The sequence below is a fragment of the Oratosquilla oratoria genome, chromosome 1 (genome assembly GCF_046742065.1).
Source record: "Oratosquilla oratoria isolate Oo_2021 chromosome 1, ASM4674206v1, whole genome shotgun sequence".
Taxonomy (NCBI): domain Eukaryota; kingdom Metazoa; phylum Arthropoda; class Malacostraca; order Stomatopoda; family Squillidae; genus Oratosquilla; species Oratosquilla oratoria.
In genome coordinates, this window is record NC_134777.1 from 71,460,304 (window position 1) to 71,480,303 (window position 20,000).

At 45.8% G+C, this 20,000-nt stretch overlaps 1 protein-coding gene across 50 annotated transcripts in view; it reads left to right on the forward strand.

Annotated features, from left to right (window-relative positions):
- The window catches only part of Dscam1 (Down syndrome cell adhesion molecule 1), a 635,227-nt gene that overhangs the window by 304,959 nt on the left and 310,268 nt on the right, over positions 1-20,000 (forward strand). For 38 of the 50 annotated variants that reach the window (XM_076206832.1, XM_076205675.1, XM_076206250.1 and 35 more), the window contains exon 4: positions 11,040-11,178. In XM_076206832.1, the coding sequence (XP_076062947.1) occupies positions 11,040-11,178 (139 nt within the window). Of the gene's footprint in view, positions 1-11,039; positions 11,179-13,222; positions 13,385-13,982; positions 14,145-19,106; positions 19,269-20,000 lie in introns of all 50 variants that reach the window. The other 12 variants (XM_076206649.1, XM_076207570.1, XM_076208854.1 and 9 more) reach the window with 3 other exon arrangements.

The window sequence follows — 20,000 nt, forward strand, 5'->3', positions numbered from 1 at the left end:
TAATTTCAGTATCGCTGCGCTGCGAGTCGTTACTCCAACTCTCGTGGGCGGGGAGTTGGGTGTGTGTGTGTGCGTGTAAGACCACAGCATTACCCATAGATCGGTCATACATGAGGTCTGAGCTCTCTTCCGGGAGGGAAATAGCTGTCGATTACGAGTCCAACACGTGATACAAGACCATGGTGAACCTCTCTCTCTCTCTCTCTCTCTCACACACACACACACACACACACACACACACACACACACACACACACACACACACACACACACACACACACACACACACACACACACACACACACACACACACACACACACACACACATACTTCCACAAGTGTAGACTTGTGAAATGTGTTAGATGAAAATATAACCCAAGCAACACTATAACAAAAAACAAGGGAAGGTGGGACAAATAGAGGAAAAGAGATGGGACCCCATCAACATATCTCCAATGACGTACACTACAATTAGATACAACCAGGTAGACACACACACACACACACACACACACACACACACACACACACACACACACACACACACACACACACACACACACACACACACACACACACACACACACACACACACACACACACACACACACAATCCATCCCCGTTCGCTACCCCGCTCCCCTCCTCCTTCTCTTGCCTCCTCTTTATTTCCTCAAATCCTCTTCCTTTTCCTCTTCCACTCGTCGTTTCCACCTCCCTTCACTCCCAAGAGTGCTTCCTGTCCACACATCCCCGTCTCCTCTTCTTCCCCACGCACTTCCTCCTTCCCATGACCTCTTCCCTTCTATGGCTAGCCTACCTCTCTCGTAAGGGGGACGTGGACCTTGGTATGATATAGATAGGTTTTGCCATCCCGCCCCAACCCCAGACGACTTTTTCACCCTTATCTTCCCCTATCTCCTCTCGAAGGCCTCATTTATCCCCATTTATTTATTTACTTACTTTATTTTTACATCACGTTCAGTCTGACCTCCGCCACGAGAAAACCTACGAATAAACATACGGAGGAACACGCCAATGTTCGCAACATTTGCATGTACAAATATACCGTTGTTCTTCGAGTTTTTCTGTACTAGTATCCTCTGGTTGATTGATTGATCACCTGGCTCTATTCCAATTCGACCTGGAAATACATCCCTCTCCAATCCCCTTAAATTTAATTTCCTGGAAAAGAGAAAAAAAGAGAAATTATGGAGAACCCTAAAGAAGCCATATCTGATACTCCCGTATGGTATTGGGGCACTACACCAAGAACACCTGATCTAATAAATGTCCATATAGTAGGCTTTGTGGCTGTGCAGTGCTTGAGTTCTGAGGCTGTTTTCTCACGTGCTCCATTCTTATGTATTACTGTTCGGGTACTACTCCAAGGACAGCTGGTCTTATAATTGTTCATATGGTAGATTTTGTGGTTTTGTAGGCTGGAACCCCAGGCTCTTTCCTCACGTATGACATGCTTATGTATTACTGTTCCTTAATCTCAATTTAACGCTGAATTCAATCACTAAACTCCCACTTTGGGAATTTTGTGGCCCTCCAGGGTGGGGTCCAGGGAGTAAGTGGCTCTCTTCTAGGTCTCTCTCTCTCTCTCTCTCTCTCTCTCTCTCTCTCTCTCTCTCTCTCTCTCTCTCTCTCTCTCTCTCTCTCTCTCTCTCTCTCTCTCTCTCTCTCTCTAGCCAATGAGGGGGAAGGAAAGTGGTACTAATTGAAAATGGGTTGAGTAAGACTTACAGTAGAAAATAAAACTCAGCCTTGACGGCATTGGAGGAGTACGTGATGGTTGGACGGGGATCACAGTCGGGTACAAGGATGACCTGAGGCAATAGGAAGGTTGGAGTGGGACTAGGCAACACTCGGCCATAGTCAAGGAGGACATGAGGCTTGGTGGTGGGGTAAAGGAGGAGGGGGGAAATAGACAACACACGGGTCGACACAAGGAGGAGTTGGAGGAGGACCTGGAGAAGGACCTTGGAGGGGGAGTATGAGGGGCCTGATTTCGAGGCGGCATAAGACGAGACAAACTCGTCTGTGGCGGTCGAGTGGCACTTGAGGTGTGGAGCGTGAGGGCAATTGCAAAATGAAAGGAAACAAAAGAAAAGTCTTGGTCGAGGAAGAGGTTGAGGGCTGAGGTATGTGGAGCTGGAAGAGGGCGGGCGAGAGGTGACAAAGAGTGATTTTGAGTTTTGGGGTTTGTTTACTCAGAGGCGGAGATTTGTTACAAAGAGGAAAGTGCTTTTCTTTAAGAAGTAGTTTTGGTTACAAAGGGAGGAAAAGCTTTGTTATAAGCAGGGAATTTTTGCTAAAAAAAGGAAAGGTCTTTATTACAAAGAGAGAAAGGTTTGTAACAAAGGCTAATGGTCTACGTTACAAAGAGGAATTTTTAGCCCGATTGCATAAGAATGAGAGGGCGTCGGGGGAACGTTGACAAAGGAGGTGATTCTTACTTGAGGTGGTCCTTGACTTGTCCTGAGGAGAAGGGCGGCTGACGGAACAAAGGACTTGGTGAAGGACACGTGGTGGAACTTTCGGAAACAAACCTTAGTATTACAAAGGCCTAGTTACCATATACTGTGTTATTGTTTAATTAATTTATTACACCAAAAAATAACATAGCACATAGTCATACAGCTAGAATTAAATTATTTACAAAATTTTTGTTTCACCGAAGTATATGGCGTGGTTTCGTAGAACTGATATGAGGGTGTGACCGTTGCTACTATCTACGGATTTGAAATTTGAAAATTGATGAAGGCGATGAAGACTATAACCCTGGAATCGATCTACAAATTTATAATTTGGAAATTGGTGAAGGTGGTAGAGACAAAGCTATGTGGTACACTTAAGGGGCTATCACACTGGGCTATTTTTCCTCCGACATCCAACCTCCATTTAGATAACTAGAATATGACTTCGCTTACAGAAATCTAGACTTGTCTATGAACATTTCATCAATATGTCTAACATTCGAATGGGTTTTCAATCTCTTAGTTCATTTTTCAGTTTTGTTGTACGTGAGTGCCGGGAAGATAATTTTATATTTGGAGATTTGAAAAATAAAATGTTGTAACCGAAGTCATTTTTACTCAAACGAACTCTCAATTGTCGGCGCTGGTGAAGCCCGTGGAAGCCCCCAGTGTGACAACCCCTTTAGAGAGGTGCTTGGTTTCTTGTCCTATTTTGAGTTCTGCGCGACCTCAAGTTCTGAGTAAAACTGTATTTTGGAGTATGAGTTCCAACTCGAAATTGGAGAAAAGGTGGTTCGTCTCACTTTTCTGTATGTTTGTGTGTGTGTGTGTGTGTGTGTGTGTGTGTGTGTGTGTGTGTGTGTGTGTGTGTGTGTGTGTGTGTGTGTGTGTGTGTGTGTGTGTGAGAGAGAGAGAGAGAGAGAGAGAGAGAGAGAGATCATCTTGAATCAGACAGGTTATCCAAATCAGACCCGTGTTCTTAATTTTGGTTGATCAGTTTTAGCGGAAATATTCAGTATGATGGCCTTCTCATCTACCCTCTAATACTATTACGACTATCACACTACAATCATTATTACTTTTACCTGTAGTAGTAATCGTAGTAGTTGACGACCACTGTCATTGCGGGGGTGTGGGGCCAATGAAATGCGTTTGTGGAAGACAGATGTTGCCTGTTTTCATAGCAGAGATACTTAAAGATGTAGGTCACACGTATCACAAGTAGTAGTAATAATAGTAGTTACTAGGAACACCTTTTTCATTATCAGCACTTACGCATTTGAGATGATTAATGTCATGACCAATACGCTGTCGTTAACGATGACGTCGCACATTTGGATGTGACGTCAATTGGGCGACAATTGGCGGTTTGATGCCCAGAGCTCCTGTACAGTCACGAGCAAAAAATTTGACCCACCCAGAGTTTTTCATGATTCAAAATTCATATTCTTTCACAGTTTTTTGTCTTGTTTATTCAAGAAAATTGCCTAACTGCAAGCTACATACTACAAAGGAAAATATATCACGTACCCGACAGAAAAAAGTCTTGTTTATTCAAGAAAATTACCTAACTGCAAGGTACATACTACAGAGGAAAATATATCACTTACCCGACAAAAATTATATATATATATATATATATTGACGTTGTGAGACCTGTAGCGGGGGTCAAGACTTTTTGTCGTAACTGTACCATTATACTTCCTTTTGAAATAAACCAGCCCGTACTTGAAAATTATTATTAACTCAATATTTGTGTCCCAAGTACTCAGTACTATTCTATTTTCTAACAAGTATTGTGTAATAGGGATTGCTGTTCAGTGTTTGTATGCAATCATTGAAGATAAGGCAACGGTGAAACGCGGCAGGGGGGCGATTTACGCAATTATTAATCAGTGGGTTATGCGTACATGGGGCGCGAAGTGCGCACAGGATAACAGACGGGTATCGACTGGCGTGGGGGCAGCCGTCTTTCGCTACACAGGGCGAAGACCTTGTCACGCCTAGTACAAGTATGAAAAGGGGGCTTGCCGGCCGTATGAAAGGGCCCTCGTATTGAAAGCTTCACAGCTGGTCGGGACACGCCACGGCACTATGGTAACCTGCCCTATGCTAGTACCCTATACTGAAGCACATACCACATTCAGTACTGTTATTGATCTTGTAAAGACTTCAAAATATCAGTTTTGACGTGGTTGCCAGCTATTCAACCAGGATATGGTCTGTATTTGGACGCGGCCCAGGTGACAGCAAGCATCTCCAGTGATATTGGCCTATTGGGTTTCGGCGTCCGTCAGGAACCGTGAGCCACACTTGACGAGACGTAAGTGCCCCTGACCGTGGTCTTGGAGGAGGGTGTGCCCGATGCCGTAGAGGTGCGACGTATCCGTCTACAGGACCACTTTCAGGGCGGGGTTGAAGGCGCCCGTACGGGCGACGACGACATAACTCGCCACACTGACAGGCATGATAATACCTTGCTGCACCATTGAGTCAGGTTCTTCCTTCACTTGACCCTGAAATGGGAACGGTATCGGCCCGGGCGATGTGGGCGGCGAGGGACACCGCGTCGGCTTTCAGGTAGATTCTCATGGGGCGACCCACCATCTTTCCCAGGGGAGCGGCTCAGGGGTCATTCTTGGAGACCAGCACGCAGAGGAAGTAGTCGCGAGCGGCGGCTGGTGAGCTGTCAACGGGTAGCGTTAGCTCGGCGCACCTGTTCACGTATGTCACCGCCAGGATAGGAAGTCGGGCGGGACATTGCCCAGCTCCCGACAGTGGCCGAAGGAGAGGAGGGGTGTTTGGACCCCCTCTTGAACCCGTATGTCGGCGGTGCAGTCCCTGTCTCCGGGCGCCAAGGTAACCCGGAAGCGTCCCGTTGCAGGGGTCATGTAAGATATATCGGCTACGTTCGTCGGTACCAAGAGCGGCGGCTGTAAGCTGGCTCTGGATATCCTCAACATGCATAGTTGCCGAGTGCCTATCCCCGTGATGTCCGCACCTATGCCAGACAGCATAAGCAAGCTCGAGGACACCTTTCCGAAGCGGATGCGGATGCTGACAGGTAGCGGAGGGTGATTGGAGCCGTCGGACACAGGGCGGCAGGTGCCAGCCTTCCCGGGGGAAGGTGTGGGGTCAGGGGGTCGCTGAGGCGGGGGTGCATGTGCCTGGCGTGGAGCCCTTTGGTATGTCGACACGGCACATATGTGTGAGTCAACCTTGACATCCGAGACTGTCACCCTCAGTGCTTCGTGTGAGCGGGAGTTGGTCACTAACTCCGGCAGTGACGTATTGCAGCGAGGGAGCTGAGGCGTGGTACAAGTTCCTCGGCTTGGCTCCGTGCACGGGTTACGGTCGCGGGAGACTCATTTTCCAGGGGAGTAGGATGAAAGACCCCTTTGTTCGCACCACTATGTGTCCACGAAAACGCGTCACTCTGTCGCACAGCATTTCACGGTCCAGTATGCACACTGTTGCACGGCACTGTACTCACGGTCCAGCATGTACACTATCGCCCATTCGTCTAGTTCCGTCAGTGCTTCGTCCACGTACGCGCCACCGATTCGCGTATCGTCCCATGTTTCACTGTTGCACGTTGCAAGCGGTTGCAAACAATCCTACTTACTGCGCCATGTTTGCATGCAATCATGCGAGAGAAAGCAACAGTGAAACGCGGGGGGGGGGCGATTTACGCGTATCAGTGAGTTATGCGTACATGGGGGCGCAATATGCGTACGGGCAAACAGATGGGTATCGACTGGCGTGGGGGCAGCCCTCTTTCGATACACAGGGCGAAGACGTTGCCACGCCTAGTACAAGTATGAAAAGGAGCCTTGTCGGCCGTATGAAAGGGCCTTTGTATGGGAAACGTCAGTGCTGGTCAGGACACCCCACGACACTATGGTAACCTTATGCTAGTATCCTATGCTGAAGCACATACTACATTCAGTAATGTTATTAATCTTGTAAAGACTGTTCAAAATATCAGTTTTGAGGTGGTTGCCAGCTATTCAACGTTCAATCCTGAGCTTTACATTTTCCATATGGGGTACGACTTCATGCTTTATGCTATCAATATTTTAGGGGTTCGAGTGACATCTTTGTGGACCAGAGCCACGCAGCATTAAATATTTTAGTGATTTTTAGTGACATCGTACGCACTATAGTCACGAAGAATGAGATATTTTAGGGACCTATGTGTTATCCTACAGACTAGAGTCAAGGAGGATTGAATATTTTAGGGATTCCCCTAAGGTCAGAGTCACTCATCCTTGTTTTATGACTGGAAACTAATTTCCACTTGTTGATAAGGTTATATAAATGGTGCATGTCTGTATATATGGTTATGTTTCCATGTACATGTTATTGTATACCGTTCGTGTGTGTGCTCGTATGTGTGCGTGTGTGTTTGTGTGTGTGTGTGTGTAAGATCGTATGCATAGCTATAGGACTGTATGGATAGTGTGTGTCAATGCCTGTGTACATGGTTGTGTTTATTTCTATATGTTATTGTATACGCTCATTCATGTGTGTGTGTACGTGTGCGTATGTGTGTGTGTGCGCGCGCTTTCTAGTATGTATAGGTGTAGGACTGTGGATGATGTATGTGAATGTCTGTGTACATGGTTATGGTTATATGTATATTATTTTATACATTCATTCGTGTGTGTGTGTGCGTGTGATTCACCATGGTCTTGGATCACGCGTTGGAATCGTGATCGACAGTTATTTCCCTCCCGAAAGAGAGCTCAGAGCTCATATGTGACCGATATCTGGGGAATGCTGTGACCTTACACACACAACCCCCAAACTCCCTGCCCACGAGAGTTGGAGTAATGACTCGCAGCGCAGCGATACTGAAATCATTTCAGCCCTGGGCAGGATTCGAACCCGGACCACCATAGTGTCGGCCGCGATCGCTACCACTGCGCCATCGAGTCGTGTGTGTGTGTGTGTGTGTGTGTAGGAATGTATGGATGGTGTGTGTGAATGTGTATATAGTCATGCTTACATGTGTATGTTATTGTAAGTGTGTGTGTATGTGTATAGTATGTATTGGTGTAGGACTGAATGGATGGTGTGTATGAATGTCTGTGTATATGGTCATATTTACATGTATAAGTTATTGTATACAATCATTCGTGTGTGTGTATGTGTGTGTCAGTGTGAGTGTGTATTTACCTAGTTATAGTTGCATCACACGGGAAGGGAGTTATGCTTGTAGTGACCCGTCTTTGTATCTTTCAGTATGTGTGTGTATGTGTGCGCGTGCGTATGTGTGTGTGTAAACGTTCATATCCCATCCTGAGCTTCTTTACACGATCACATTCGAAGAATTCGCTCCTTTGTGATGTTCTTCCAGTCCGTGGCATCTTTCCATTTCGACTTGATGACGTCATTCAATTTCGACTCAAAGTTGGAACTTGTCACGCCCATCGTGTCGGGTCCGCCCGCCCGCCCAGGAGGGCGTGAGGAGGAGGAGGAGGAGGAGGAGGGTGAGGAAGAGGAGGTTTCTTTAGAAGACTTGCAGCAAGTTGAGCCCAACTTTGTCGTCGCGCGTTCGAACTTCGTCAGCGTCGGAATTAGTTTTCAGAGAGAGAGAGAGAGAGAAAGAGAAAGAGAGAGAGAGAGTTTCATCGGAGACAATCAGCGCTTCTACCATTGGTGACAATTTTGCACCGAAGAGATGAATCATAGAGGTTGTAAAGTGGAGCAACAGAACGGAGGAATTATAAAAATTATTATTATTTTTCAATGTGTGTGTGTGTGTGTGTGTGTAGAGAGAGAGAGAGAGAGAGAGAGAGAAACTTTCTTTTAGTCTGTTGAATGAAGCCTTATCGTAGAAATGGACCTGGAGGCTAAATGTTGTCCTTCAGCTCAACCTTCGAGTACGAGTTTGTAAAAGTGCTGTCCTCTTGAACGTCACCGCTACCGAGGGTGAGTGACTGGGAGATGGCCTGATGACAGCCAGCATTAAAGGAGAAGTACCACCCAAAAGAGAATGAAAGTGGGGTGGTCCTCGATATGGATAAGGTCAACCTCGACATGTGTGGAGGTCGCCCTCAAAATAAACACCAAAGGAAATAACTCACCTTTGAAGAAAACCCGACAAGGACGACGTGGTCGAACTCGGAGTTGGATGAGTTGGTCCTTGAAGGGGTTCGAGTGAAGGACGAGTCAGGCCTCCAACAGAAGACCCTGATGGGAACTTCGAATGGATCAATTTGGCTGATGCCTTTGTCCTCTGATGACCTTTGTTACAAAGGATAGATGGCTCTGTGATTTCCCCTGTGGGGCACGCTGCTCGGGAGGGGAGAGGAGGAGGGAAGGGGAGACCCGTAAGAGAGAATGACTGAGCAAAAATCTACGGAAGAAAAGGGTCGAAAACAAAATTAAAATAACTGGAAATGATATTGGAAAGACCCATATTGTTCCGCAGCCGCATCTTTCCCGGTGTGGTTCCAGAGCAGGTGCAGGTCCGGGTCCGGGGAATCTGTCCGGGTAGTAGACCCCCCCCCCTCTTTTTCTCCTTCTCCTCCTCCTCCCCCTCCTTCCCCTCTTCTTCATCTTCTTCGTCTTCTCCTCCTCCTCCTCCTCCTCCCTCTCCTCCTTCCTCTCCTCCTCCTCCTTCGTCTCCTTCTTCTTTTCTCCTCCTTCTCCTCCTCCTCCTCCTTCTCCTCCTCCTTCTCCTTATTTTTCTCCTCCTCCTCTTCTTCATCTTTTAACACAGTCGGCCATGACTCTCGCAAGAGCAGGTGCACGCAAGAACCGCGCGTGACAATTTCTGTCCTGCGCGCACCGAGTGGCGGCTTTGTTTCCGTCGTGCTTCACGTGGTGCACAGCGGTCGTCGGATCCAACAGTCACCGGTGAGCTCTGCAATGGCTTTGAAGTCGGAGCACGTGAGGTAAAGGTGATTTCTGACCCAGCGAAGCACCCTCAAACGCCCTCTTTTTATTTATGTATTTATTCATTTGTTTGTTTATCTATGTAATGTTTTTAAACGTGGTAGTGTTGACAAGTTGCGATTTTCCGTAATCTTCAATTACGTGTTGGACACGTAATCTACAGTGATTACCTTCCTGGATGAGAGTTCACATAATCCTATCGGTGTGCGTGTGTGTGTGTGTGTGTGTGTGTGTGTGTGTGTGTGTGTGTGTTTGTCCACAGAAACGCGTTTTTTGCACGAGTCAAATGCCTTTTCATAATATACGAAAGTTAAACATGATAATACGATATTCTGTTTTTTTTTCTCGAATTACAGATTATTTGCTCACAATATTAATTAGTGACTAACCTCCTAATCTAGTCTGTTTTTCTTTTTAATATAAAAATTTAGTTAATCAGTGAACTTGTTTATGTTTGATAAAAAGTGTAATGAATCTGATTTTTTTACCTTCGTATATATTAAAAATAGAACCGGTTCCTTGTATGTTGAATTTGTTTTGTTAAAAAAACTGAATATTGTTTCCGTTGATCAGAAGAAAATTTTTAGTGACGACAAGAGAACTTTAGGGCTTTTCCCCCATCTCTTTCTCGGAGGTCCTTCAACAGAACAAATTAACCTGGCATTAAGCAGAATATAGCCTTTAAAGGTGTTCCACGGCGTGGGAATCCAATTGTTTTCTCTCACTCTAGCTATATATATATATATATATATATATATATATATATATATATATATATATATATATCTATATATATATATATCTCTATATATATCTATCTCTCTCTCTCTCTCTCTCTCTCTCTCTCTCTCTCTCTCTCTCTCTCTCTCTCTCTCTCTCTCTCTCTCTCTCTCTCTCTCCTTCTCTCTCTCTCTCTCTCTCTCTCTCTCTCTCTCTCTCTCTCTCTCTCTCTCTCTCTCTCTCTCTCTCTCTCTCTCTCTCTCTCTCTCTCTCTCTCTTTCTTTCTCAACGAAAGACTTTGTTTCTGGTCTGATAATTTGACTTTGCTTTGCCATCAGCCTGTCTGTGGTCACTACTCGTACTTACAATAACATTATTCTCACCATTGCACTCACCAGAAATAATTTTCTCTCTCTGATGTTTCGTTTGGACAGGAAAGGCATATTTTTTTTATGAAAATACAAAAACGTGATAGAATTCATTAAAACACTGGTAGCATGCATTCAACAGAACTGTATTAATGTGTAGTGGTGTGCGGGTGTACGGGTGTATGTAGTCGTGTGTATATTATATTTGTATACATTTACATCCTTTTATCATGAGGTTTATGTGTGAGTGTATGTATGTGTGTGTATGTATGTATGTATGTATACATACATTTACATCATTTTATCATGAAGCTTGTTGCATAACGAAAGCCTCAAATGTAGGTTACATCTCTGCGTGAAGCAATTTCCCGAAATATGTAATTTAACTTTCACTTTCTCGTTAATTTCTCTCTGCACCTGTCCATCATAAACTCGTTCACACATAGGACTATACACCTCTTAAAGTTCCTTAACCACTTGGAATGAATTATTATTGAAGTTTGATTCAACGGTAAGAAGTTGTGTACGTTCTTTTAATTGTTGTTTCTCTTCCTCCCCAGGTTTTGTCCAACGGTACTCTGATCTTCCCGCCTTTCCGCGCTGAAGATTACCGTCAGGAAGTTCATGCTCAAGTCTACCGATGTGTTGCCTCTAACCCCCACGGCACCGTCCATTCCAGGGATGTTCATGTCAGGGCAGGTAAGACAACTGATCTATGGGGCAAGTATCTGGGGGGTGGGAGGGCTGTTAGAGTAGGTTTCGGGAGGGCCTAAGGGAAGTGTAGGTATGTTATTAGCTTTGCTTGAGCTGACGCGCAGTTGATGCAGTCTAAATTATTAAGAGAATAAAGAATTAAGCTGGAGGTGAAAGGCATTTGTTTCCTCCGGGGAAATTACAGTGTCTGGGGTGTGATCATGTGTTGCCGGGTCGTGATTTCGAAAGTTTTTTGCTTGCATCCACTCCGCTTCAGCGCAGGCAGTGTCAACTCGGCTGTGAGCTCCAGGCGACATGACGTCACAAAGTTGTAACGTTCGTCGCCATTGTTTTTGTTTTGTATATTTTTTATAAATTGTCACGGATAGGAAAGGGTTGGGAATGTTTGTATGTGATAAAAATCACGCTTGTATGATTTTTTATGTATGTAAGAGATAATTTGTTCACAATTTGTTCGTGTGTGTATTTGTGTAAGATGTGTGCATGTGTGTTGTGTGCGTATTTGTGCATTAGTCTTATTTTATGCTTGTGGAAGTGCATGGAAGAGAGAGAAAGAAAAAAAGAGAGAAAGAGAGAGAGAGAGAGAGAGAGAGAGAGAGAGAGAGAGAGAGAGAGAGAGAGAGAGAGAGGCGGGGATGGGATAGGTTATATTTAGACATATTTTATTATGTTTAACTTAACATTAATTAATTGGAGCTTGCAGCCAAAGGCGTAGAGGAAGCGGATTGAATAGTCTTGTTAGAAAATAAGGATGATGATCAGGATGCAGTTGGATACATTTCACGCAACGGGCGGCGGAAGAACTCCAGTGCGCTCGTGTCCGCTTCCTCATCGCCTTATTTAGGATGTTCCCCACCTATCCCTCCTATCTCCCTTACCCCTCCCCCTATTCCCCTATTACCACTTCTTTCGCTTCCCACATCCTATCCTCTGTGTTGACCTTGATATCGCCCTATACCGCCGGCTGTCCGGCCTTCCTCTCTCGGTCCCCCAACTTCTTTTCGGTGGACGGTTGCAGTCGGAACCGTGCTACACCTGCGGTCTTCTTGACGGTTAAACCGTCACGGGCAGCAGGTGTGGCGCGGTTATGGTGCGGTGTGGCGAGTGTGGTGAGAACCATGACCAGGTGCGTGCGACCTCAGGGCAGCCACTTGGACCTTGAAGGCTTACCTCCTCCAAGGCTCGTGCCCAAAGCGAGGTACTGTAGCCAGTGACACACGGGGGACATGACACGTGTCGAAGTGACACGAAAGTGGCAACCGACACTGGTCGTCTTGGCAATGTACAGGATCTAATCGCCATGGTCGTAGTTCTCACCATATATGGTCTTTCCATACTTTGTCTTACACCAAACACTTTACCCCCATCCCCCCCTCTCGTGACACTTACTTCTCTTCTCCACCACCACCACCACCACCACCACCATCATCATCATCATCATCACCACCATCATCGTCGTCATCATCATCATCATCATCATCATCATAATCATCATCATCATCACCACCACCATCGTCGTCATCATCATCATCATCATCATCGTCTTGCTTTCTGTATTTCCGGACTGTTCGGGGGTGGTGACCGTTACGCGGTGAGTTTGAAAATGGGATGTGACGATATGACGTCTTGATGTTGCAGTGGCGGCCCTTCTTTCTCGGTTGATGCTCTTTCCTGTCTTTAGACCAGTGATTCTCAAACTTTTTTTTTTTGTATAAATTATATGTAATATATATATATATATATATATATATATATATATATATATATATATATATATATATATACACGTTTTGATGTTTTATGAATACACGTCACATTATTGGATCAGTTTTTTAATGAATTATTATTATTATTATTTTTTGAGAATCCTAATAATCGATTGAAAATTAAAAGATGTGTTTACTGCTTGTACGAATTGAGGAAAGTTTGAGAACCGCTGCATTAAACCACCAGAGATAAAGAGACCTCTCTTTCTGACCACCTGTCGCCCCTCGTTACCTCTTTTTGCTCTTTACGCTCGGGGTTGCAGTCGTGTCGCAGACTTACCAGACCGAGGTGGTCAACGAACACGTCATAAGAGGCAACGCGGCCATCATCAAGTGCATCATCCCTTCCTTCGTCAGCGACTTCGTCAGCGTGCAGGCGTGGGTGACTGACGACGGAGATGTTTATTATCCAAGCAGTTCCTATGGTAATGATGCTTCCAGACGCGGTCCCCCCGCCTTCCTGCGCTCCCCCCCTCCACTGCATGCCACCACCTCGATAAAAGAATCTGGTTTTTGCAGAGGAAGCAGAAGCAGTGCCAGGTGTTGCTGTGTATCAGGCTAATGAAGTGATTGACTTCTTAACCTGTTCAACCGCAGGCATATTGTATTTAATGTTAATGTATTTTATTGAACTCCAATTAAATTCGGGCCGGTCATCTTCTTTAGAGGGTTGCGGTAACTCACTCAAGGCCCCATTGAGACTGCCCCCCCCCCTCGAAAAATGAAGATAGTAATAAAGTAATAGATAAGTAATGGGATAAAATAAAGTATATATATATAATTGTCTGGCGTGAAACAGAACAACGTATATAAAGTATGCCACCTGGTTGAATAGGTTAAAGAAAGAATGAAATAAAATATTCGCCTTCATCTCGAGCTTCATAGTGTAACCTCGACCTTGAGCTGAACTCCATCCTTCCTCCCCACCTCCTTCTTGTAACCTCTCCCTTGGCATCTCGACCTTCATTCAATCATACCGATTCATGCCCACCTCTCCCTCCCTCCCGCCGCCGCCATTTTCAGTCGTGGGGCAAAGTTACGAGACGGACGTCAACAAGGAACATGTCATTAAGGGCAACGCCGCCATCTTCAAATGCGTCATCCCTTCCTTCGTCAGCGACTTCGTCAGGGTGACTTCGTGGGTGACGGATAAGGGGGAAACGTTTTACCCGTCAGAGCGCTACGGTAATTTCCAAAAAGGATTTTTTTTTCTTTTTTCTTTGAGGGGCGAGTGTAGGCCTACTCCCTTCCTCCAAGGAGAGCGACAGGAATATATCATCCTTTCCTCTGCAGGGGACATCAAAAGCCACCCATATCCTCTACAGGGAGTTGCCAGGACTGATAGCTCCTCCCCTTGTGGAACAGGGTTGATTGGAGGGTTCCTTGCTCGCCTTGCCTGAAGCACAGCAACCTTCTTTTCTGCTTCGGGAAAGGAGCCCGGGTTACTTACTAATTATGATTAATAATTTTTCTCTTGCAGTCTGCCCTCGCCAGGATAAACTATTTGTTTCCATTTTCAGAGACCATCGGATTTCTGAGAACATTTATGATTTTAAAGAAAGTGTGCATAATGATTCCTTACTCAAAATGGTAATTGGGCAATGGCTGCCCCGTGTACAAAAATGAAGTTCTATGGAGCTCTTAATTAAGTACCGGCATTTATAGTCAGTTTGAGTTGAACGATATAATTCATTATGGAGTAAACATAGATGCTCGCTGGCCGAGCGGGTTAGAGCGTCGCTATTTGCGGCGGAGGTCGAAGTGACGGTAGTTCGATCTCTGCCGCCGGCGAGTTGGACCAATGGCATGTATCATCAAATTCCAAGTGATAAAGTCCTCTGTAAGGGGCACCGTCATAGCCTCCTGATAGGGCGAGTTGGAGACGTTAAACTGAAGCATTATGGAGTAGATATTGGGTTGATTGCTAAGTGTCTTCGTTTATATCGACGCGACAGTGTCATGGCAAAGCAATTAACTCGTACCGGGGTCGGGGATTAGAGGTGTGGGTTGGGGGGGATGATGCGTTTGCTTGCGCTCTCTCTCTCTCTCTCTCTCGCTCTCTCTCTCTCTCTCTCTCTCTCTCTCTCTCTCTCTCTCTCTCTCTCTCTCTCTCTCTCTCTCTCTCTCTCTCTCTCTCTCTCTCTCTCTCTCTCTCTCTCTCTCTCTCTCTCTCTCTCTCTCTCTCTCTCTCTTACAGTGGGTTCTCAAGGCAGAAGCGGAGTTTTCATGTCATGCCTCGGGCTGGATCTTTTTATATGTTTATTCGCATCATTTATCCCTTTATTTTTTATCGTTGTGTTTTTAACATCTTTGATGAATTAACCTACTTGATGGCTGTGTTACACTCGAGGAACTCTGTTCTGGATGAACTTGAGCGCTGTTCTCCTCTTTTAAGGAGGACAGTGGAATTCCGGACATAAAGGGCTTTTCCGTCCTAGACTTCTAGGAAGAAAGTCCGACGGTTAGGATCGAAAGCGGGATCGTTGGAACTCGAGGCAAGGATGGTGATGACTCCTCCTTCAGTGGCTCCCTTCGTAAGATCGTTCTTAAAAATCACTCTCGAAGGTCATCCTCAATGGTTGTCCTGGAAGGTCGACCTCAAAGATCTCACTCGAAGGTCGTCCTCAAAGGTCTTCCTCGATGGTTGTCCTCAAAGTTCACCCTCAAAAGTCGCCCACAGAGGTCGCTCTCGAAGTGTTCACTCGGAGGTTCATGTTAAAATCTGAACCATTGAAATGCGACTCTCTCGTCTCAGTTGATTTAAACTATTTAGAACTAACCTGGGAAATTGCAGTTAAATGGGTTTAAAGTGGTTTAAGTGTATTATAATGGTAAAAGAGCAGACTCTGACCTAACTTAGAAACTCTCGGAGTTGATTAGAGAGGTTTTAGACACCACTTTGAACTCACGTGGTGTTAGATGCTCTAGTGTTAGGGGATCACATGAAGAATTGTCACACCATCTTCGACACGGTAATAATTCTTCACGTGGGCTATCCTAGGGTGACAATTCTTCATGTGGGCCATCCTGGGTTTACGATTCTTCGGTTGTAAAAGTTGATAACAATAAGCATAACCCTCATTCAACTTAACCCAACCAAACCTAACCTAACTTAACCTAACCTAACCTAATCTAACCCTAACCTAACCTAACGTAATCTTTATTCCACTGTTGATATTTGGCGTACTGGGGTGACAATTCTTCAGGTGGGATCTCATGGGGTGACGATTCTTCATGTGGGTGTTCTGGGGTGACAGTTCTTCATGTGACCCGTGTTAGGTATACACGCTGTTTGCAACGGCCTTGTAAAGTTATAATGTTAGAATCCGAAGGAAACAGGTAAATAGAAACTTCTAGATTTTATTTTGCAAATCGATTCTTGTCACATGCCAACACAGTCTCAGCGTCCATTTACTCCCAAATTGACTCCACTTTTCACTCCACCTCCCCCTCCCCTCCAGTCCCACATCCACTTCCTGTCCCTACCACTGTTTCCATCCTATATGATCTAGATCAGCATTTCCCAACCTTTTCTGACCATAGCACCCCCCCCTGTTGTCATGTCTAAGCAGTCCAGCACCCCTATCTTGTTATTAGAAGGATAAAAGAAAGTGAAGTGTACTGCTTGATGATTTATTTTCTCGATTCCTTAGAACTGAAACAAATTGACAGTGTTGTTTGTAGAAGAAACAAGAACACCCTAGAAAAATAAAATAGCATGGAAAAAGTCAAATATGCACAACTAGGTAATCAGTGATACATATATCAATGTGATTTTTGTGTGCATCATTTCCCAGCACCCCATATAATTGATATCAGCACCCCAGGTTGGGAAACGTTGATCTAGATGCAAGTGGACACAATTTCGCTTAACCGTGGTGCCAGTTGAATGCAATACAGCTCGAATTTTTAAAATTTACTTGAATAGAAGCCCAAGAAAGTATATATTTTTATTTATTTACTTTTTTTTTTATTTTATCGTATTTTAGGAAGGTATAATGTAGTAGCACATTTGTATAATGAGACTTATTGACCCACTGTCGGAGAATGAGATAAGATGGACAGAAAATCTGTATATTTCGACCACTATATGTGGTCTCTTCTCACACTCCACACCACGTATCATTCTGCTGGAAAGGACCACAGATAGTGGTCGAAATATACAGATTTTCCGTCCATCTTATCTCATTCTTCGACAGTTTGTCAATAAGTCGCACTTATCGTATTTTGTTTTATTTTATTTTGTTATTATTTATTTTTTTATATTCGACCTTGTTATAGACCCAAGAGTCTGTTGATATGTTTTGTCATTGTAATTCATTCCACTGCTCCACCCGCCTGCCTCTTTCATGGTAGTTCTTCATTGATCCATTTAATCACCAAGAAGTGATTACCCTGTACCGTTAGGTTTGTGGGATTGAAAAAAAATCGCGTGTAATCACGTGATATTATGCGGGACGCAGCATCGCCATCGTCGCCTCCCCATGCAAGTTGCTGACCTCCTCCTCCTTCTCGTCCTCCTCCTCCTTCTTTTCCTACTCTACTCCTACACTTTCTTCTCTTCCTCCTCCTCCTCCTCCTACGCTTCCTTCTCTTCCTCCTCCTCCTCCTACACTTTCTTCTTTTCCTCCTCCTCCTCCTCCTCCTCCTCCTTCTTTTCCTACTCTACTCCTACGCTTTCTTCTCTTCCTCCTCCTCCTCCTACGCTTCCTTCTCTTCCACCTTCTCCTCCTACACTTCCTTCTTTTCCTTCTCCTCCTTCTTTTCCTACTCTACTCCTACGCTTTCTTCTCTTCCTCCTCCTCCTCCTACGCTTCCTTCTCTTCCACCTTCTCCTCCTACACTTCCTTCTTTTCCTTCTCCTCCTCCTCCTCCTCCTTCTTTTCCTACTCTACTCCTACGCTTTCTTCTCTTCCTTCTCCTCCTACGCTTCCTTCTCTTCCTCCTCCTCCTCCTCCTACACTTCCTTCTCTTCTTTCTTCTCCTCCTCCTAGGCTTCCTTCTCTTCCTCCTCCTCCTCCTCCTCCTCATCTTTGTGTTCCTCCTCACCTTTCCTTCTCCTCCTCTTCTTCCTTCTCTTCCTTCTCCTTCTCATCTTCGTGTTCCTCCTCACCCCTCCTTCTCCTCCTCTTCTTCCTCCTTCTCCTCCTCCTCCTCCTCCTTCTTTGCCTACTCTACCCCTACGCTTTCTTCTCTTCCTCCTCCTCCTCCTACGCTTCTTTCTCTTCCCCTCCTCCTCCTACACTTCCTTCTCTTGTGCCTCCTCCTCCTCCTCCTTCTTTTCCTACTCTACTCCTACGCTTTCTTCTCTTCCTCCTCCTCCTCCTCCTACACTTTCTTCTCTTCCTCCTCCTCCTCCTACACTTCCTTCTCTTCCTCCTCCTACTCCTACGCTTCCTTCTCTTCTTCCTCCTCCTCCTCCTCATCTTCATGTTCCTCCTCACCCCTCCTCCTCCTCTTCCTCCTCCTACGCTTCCTTCTCTTCCTCCTCCTTCTCATCCTCGTGTTCCACCTCACCCCTCCATCTTCTCCTCTTCTTCCTCCTCCTCCTCCTCTTTGTGTTCCTCCTCACCCCTCCTCCTCCTCCACCTCCTCCTCCTCCTCCTCCTCCTCCTCTTTCTCTCCGTACTCCTGTACCTCCTCACTCCTCGTTCTCCTCCACCTCCTCTTCTTCCTCCGCATCCTTTTCTTCTTCCTCCCTCTCTTCCTCGTCCTCCTTTTCCTTCTAGTCCTTCTCGTTCTCTTAGCCTCTTTTCTCACCCTCTTGCCGCTCCCCATCCTCCTGCTTCTTCTCCTTCTTCCTTTTCCTCCCCTTCCTCTTTCTCTTCCTCCTCCTCCTCTTCTTCCTCCTACCTTATCCTCCTCCTTATATTCTTCTACTTTCTCCTCTTTCTCTTCATCCTCTCCATCTTCCTACTCCTTTTCCTCTTGCTCCCCCTTCTCCCATTCCTCCCCTCACTTCCTCCTTCTCCTGCCCTATCCTCTTCCTGCTCTGCTTCCTCTTCTCCTTTCTCTTCCTGCTCCTTTTCCTTCTACTCCTATTTCCTCCTTCACCTCTTCCTCCTCCTCCTCCTCCTCCTCCTCCTCCTCCTCCTCCTCCTCTTCGTGGACACATCTGACCTTACCCTCCACGACCTCGCCCTCTAGTGGTGCACCAGGATTACGACTCAGACGTCAACAAGGAGTACGTCATCAAGGGCAACGCTGCTCTCCTCAAGTGCTCCATCCCCTCCTTCGTCAGCGACTTCGTCAAGGTGACTTCGTGGACGACTGACGCAGGGGAGACGTTTTACCCTTCGAAGGACTACGGTAAAGCTGCTCAGTTGTAGTAGCTCCGGCTGTAACAGCTTCGTTTCTTTTTTGCAGCTTCGTCGACCCGAAGCAACTGTGACTATCCTTGTACCTTTCATACCAGCTGTGATGTGACGTTGATGTGCAGATGGGGTGGGTGCTACGATAACTAGCTGCAGTGTGGCTTTCGTTTGCAGCCAAATGTAGCAGTCAAGCTGGTTACTGTCATTCTAGGTCTCCCAGCTGTAAAGGAACCTTACTTGAGCAGCCAGATTTTACCAACTGTTCAGAACCAGCTGTCACAGAGCCTTTGTTTTGCAGCTGCTGGGTCCTCCTTCAGCAGACAGCTCTACACCTTCAAAGGCGACCTGTTGTAGGTCGTGCTGTTATGTAGTTTCCACATCTGGGAGAAGATTGCATGGGTAACAAGGCTGGTGACGCGGTTGACGTATTTCTTGAGATTATTTTATTCAATTTGAGACCGCAGATCCTCTGGGTTCAAAGGACTTTGATCCTTTATTCCACCTGGCGCCAGGCGATTTTATTCAACGGAAGGAAACTACCTCCTACTGCGAGAGGAGGAAGATCATCTCGAGCATCCCGTCGTCAGGCGATTTTATTCATCTGAGGCCGAAACCTCGGGTTGAGGGGGGTCCACCTACCCCCACCCACCTCCCCTCCCTCCCCTCCTCGACACTGACACACCTTGGAGCTCGTTCTGGTCGTCGACAGAAGATTTTACTTACACGA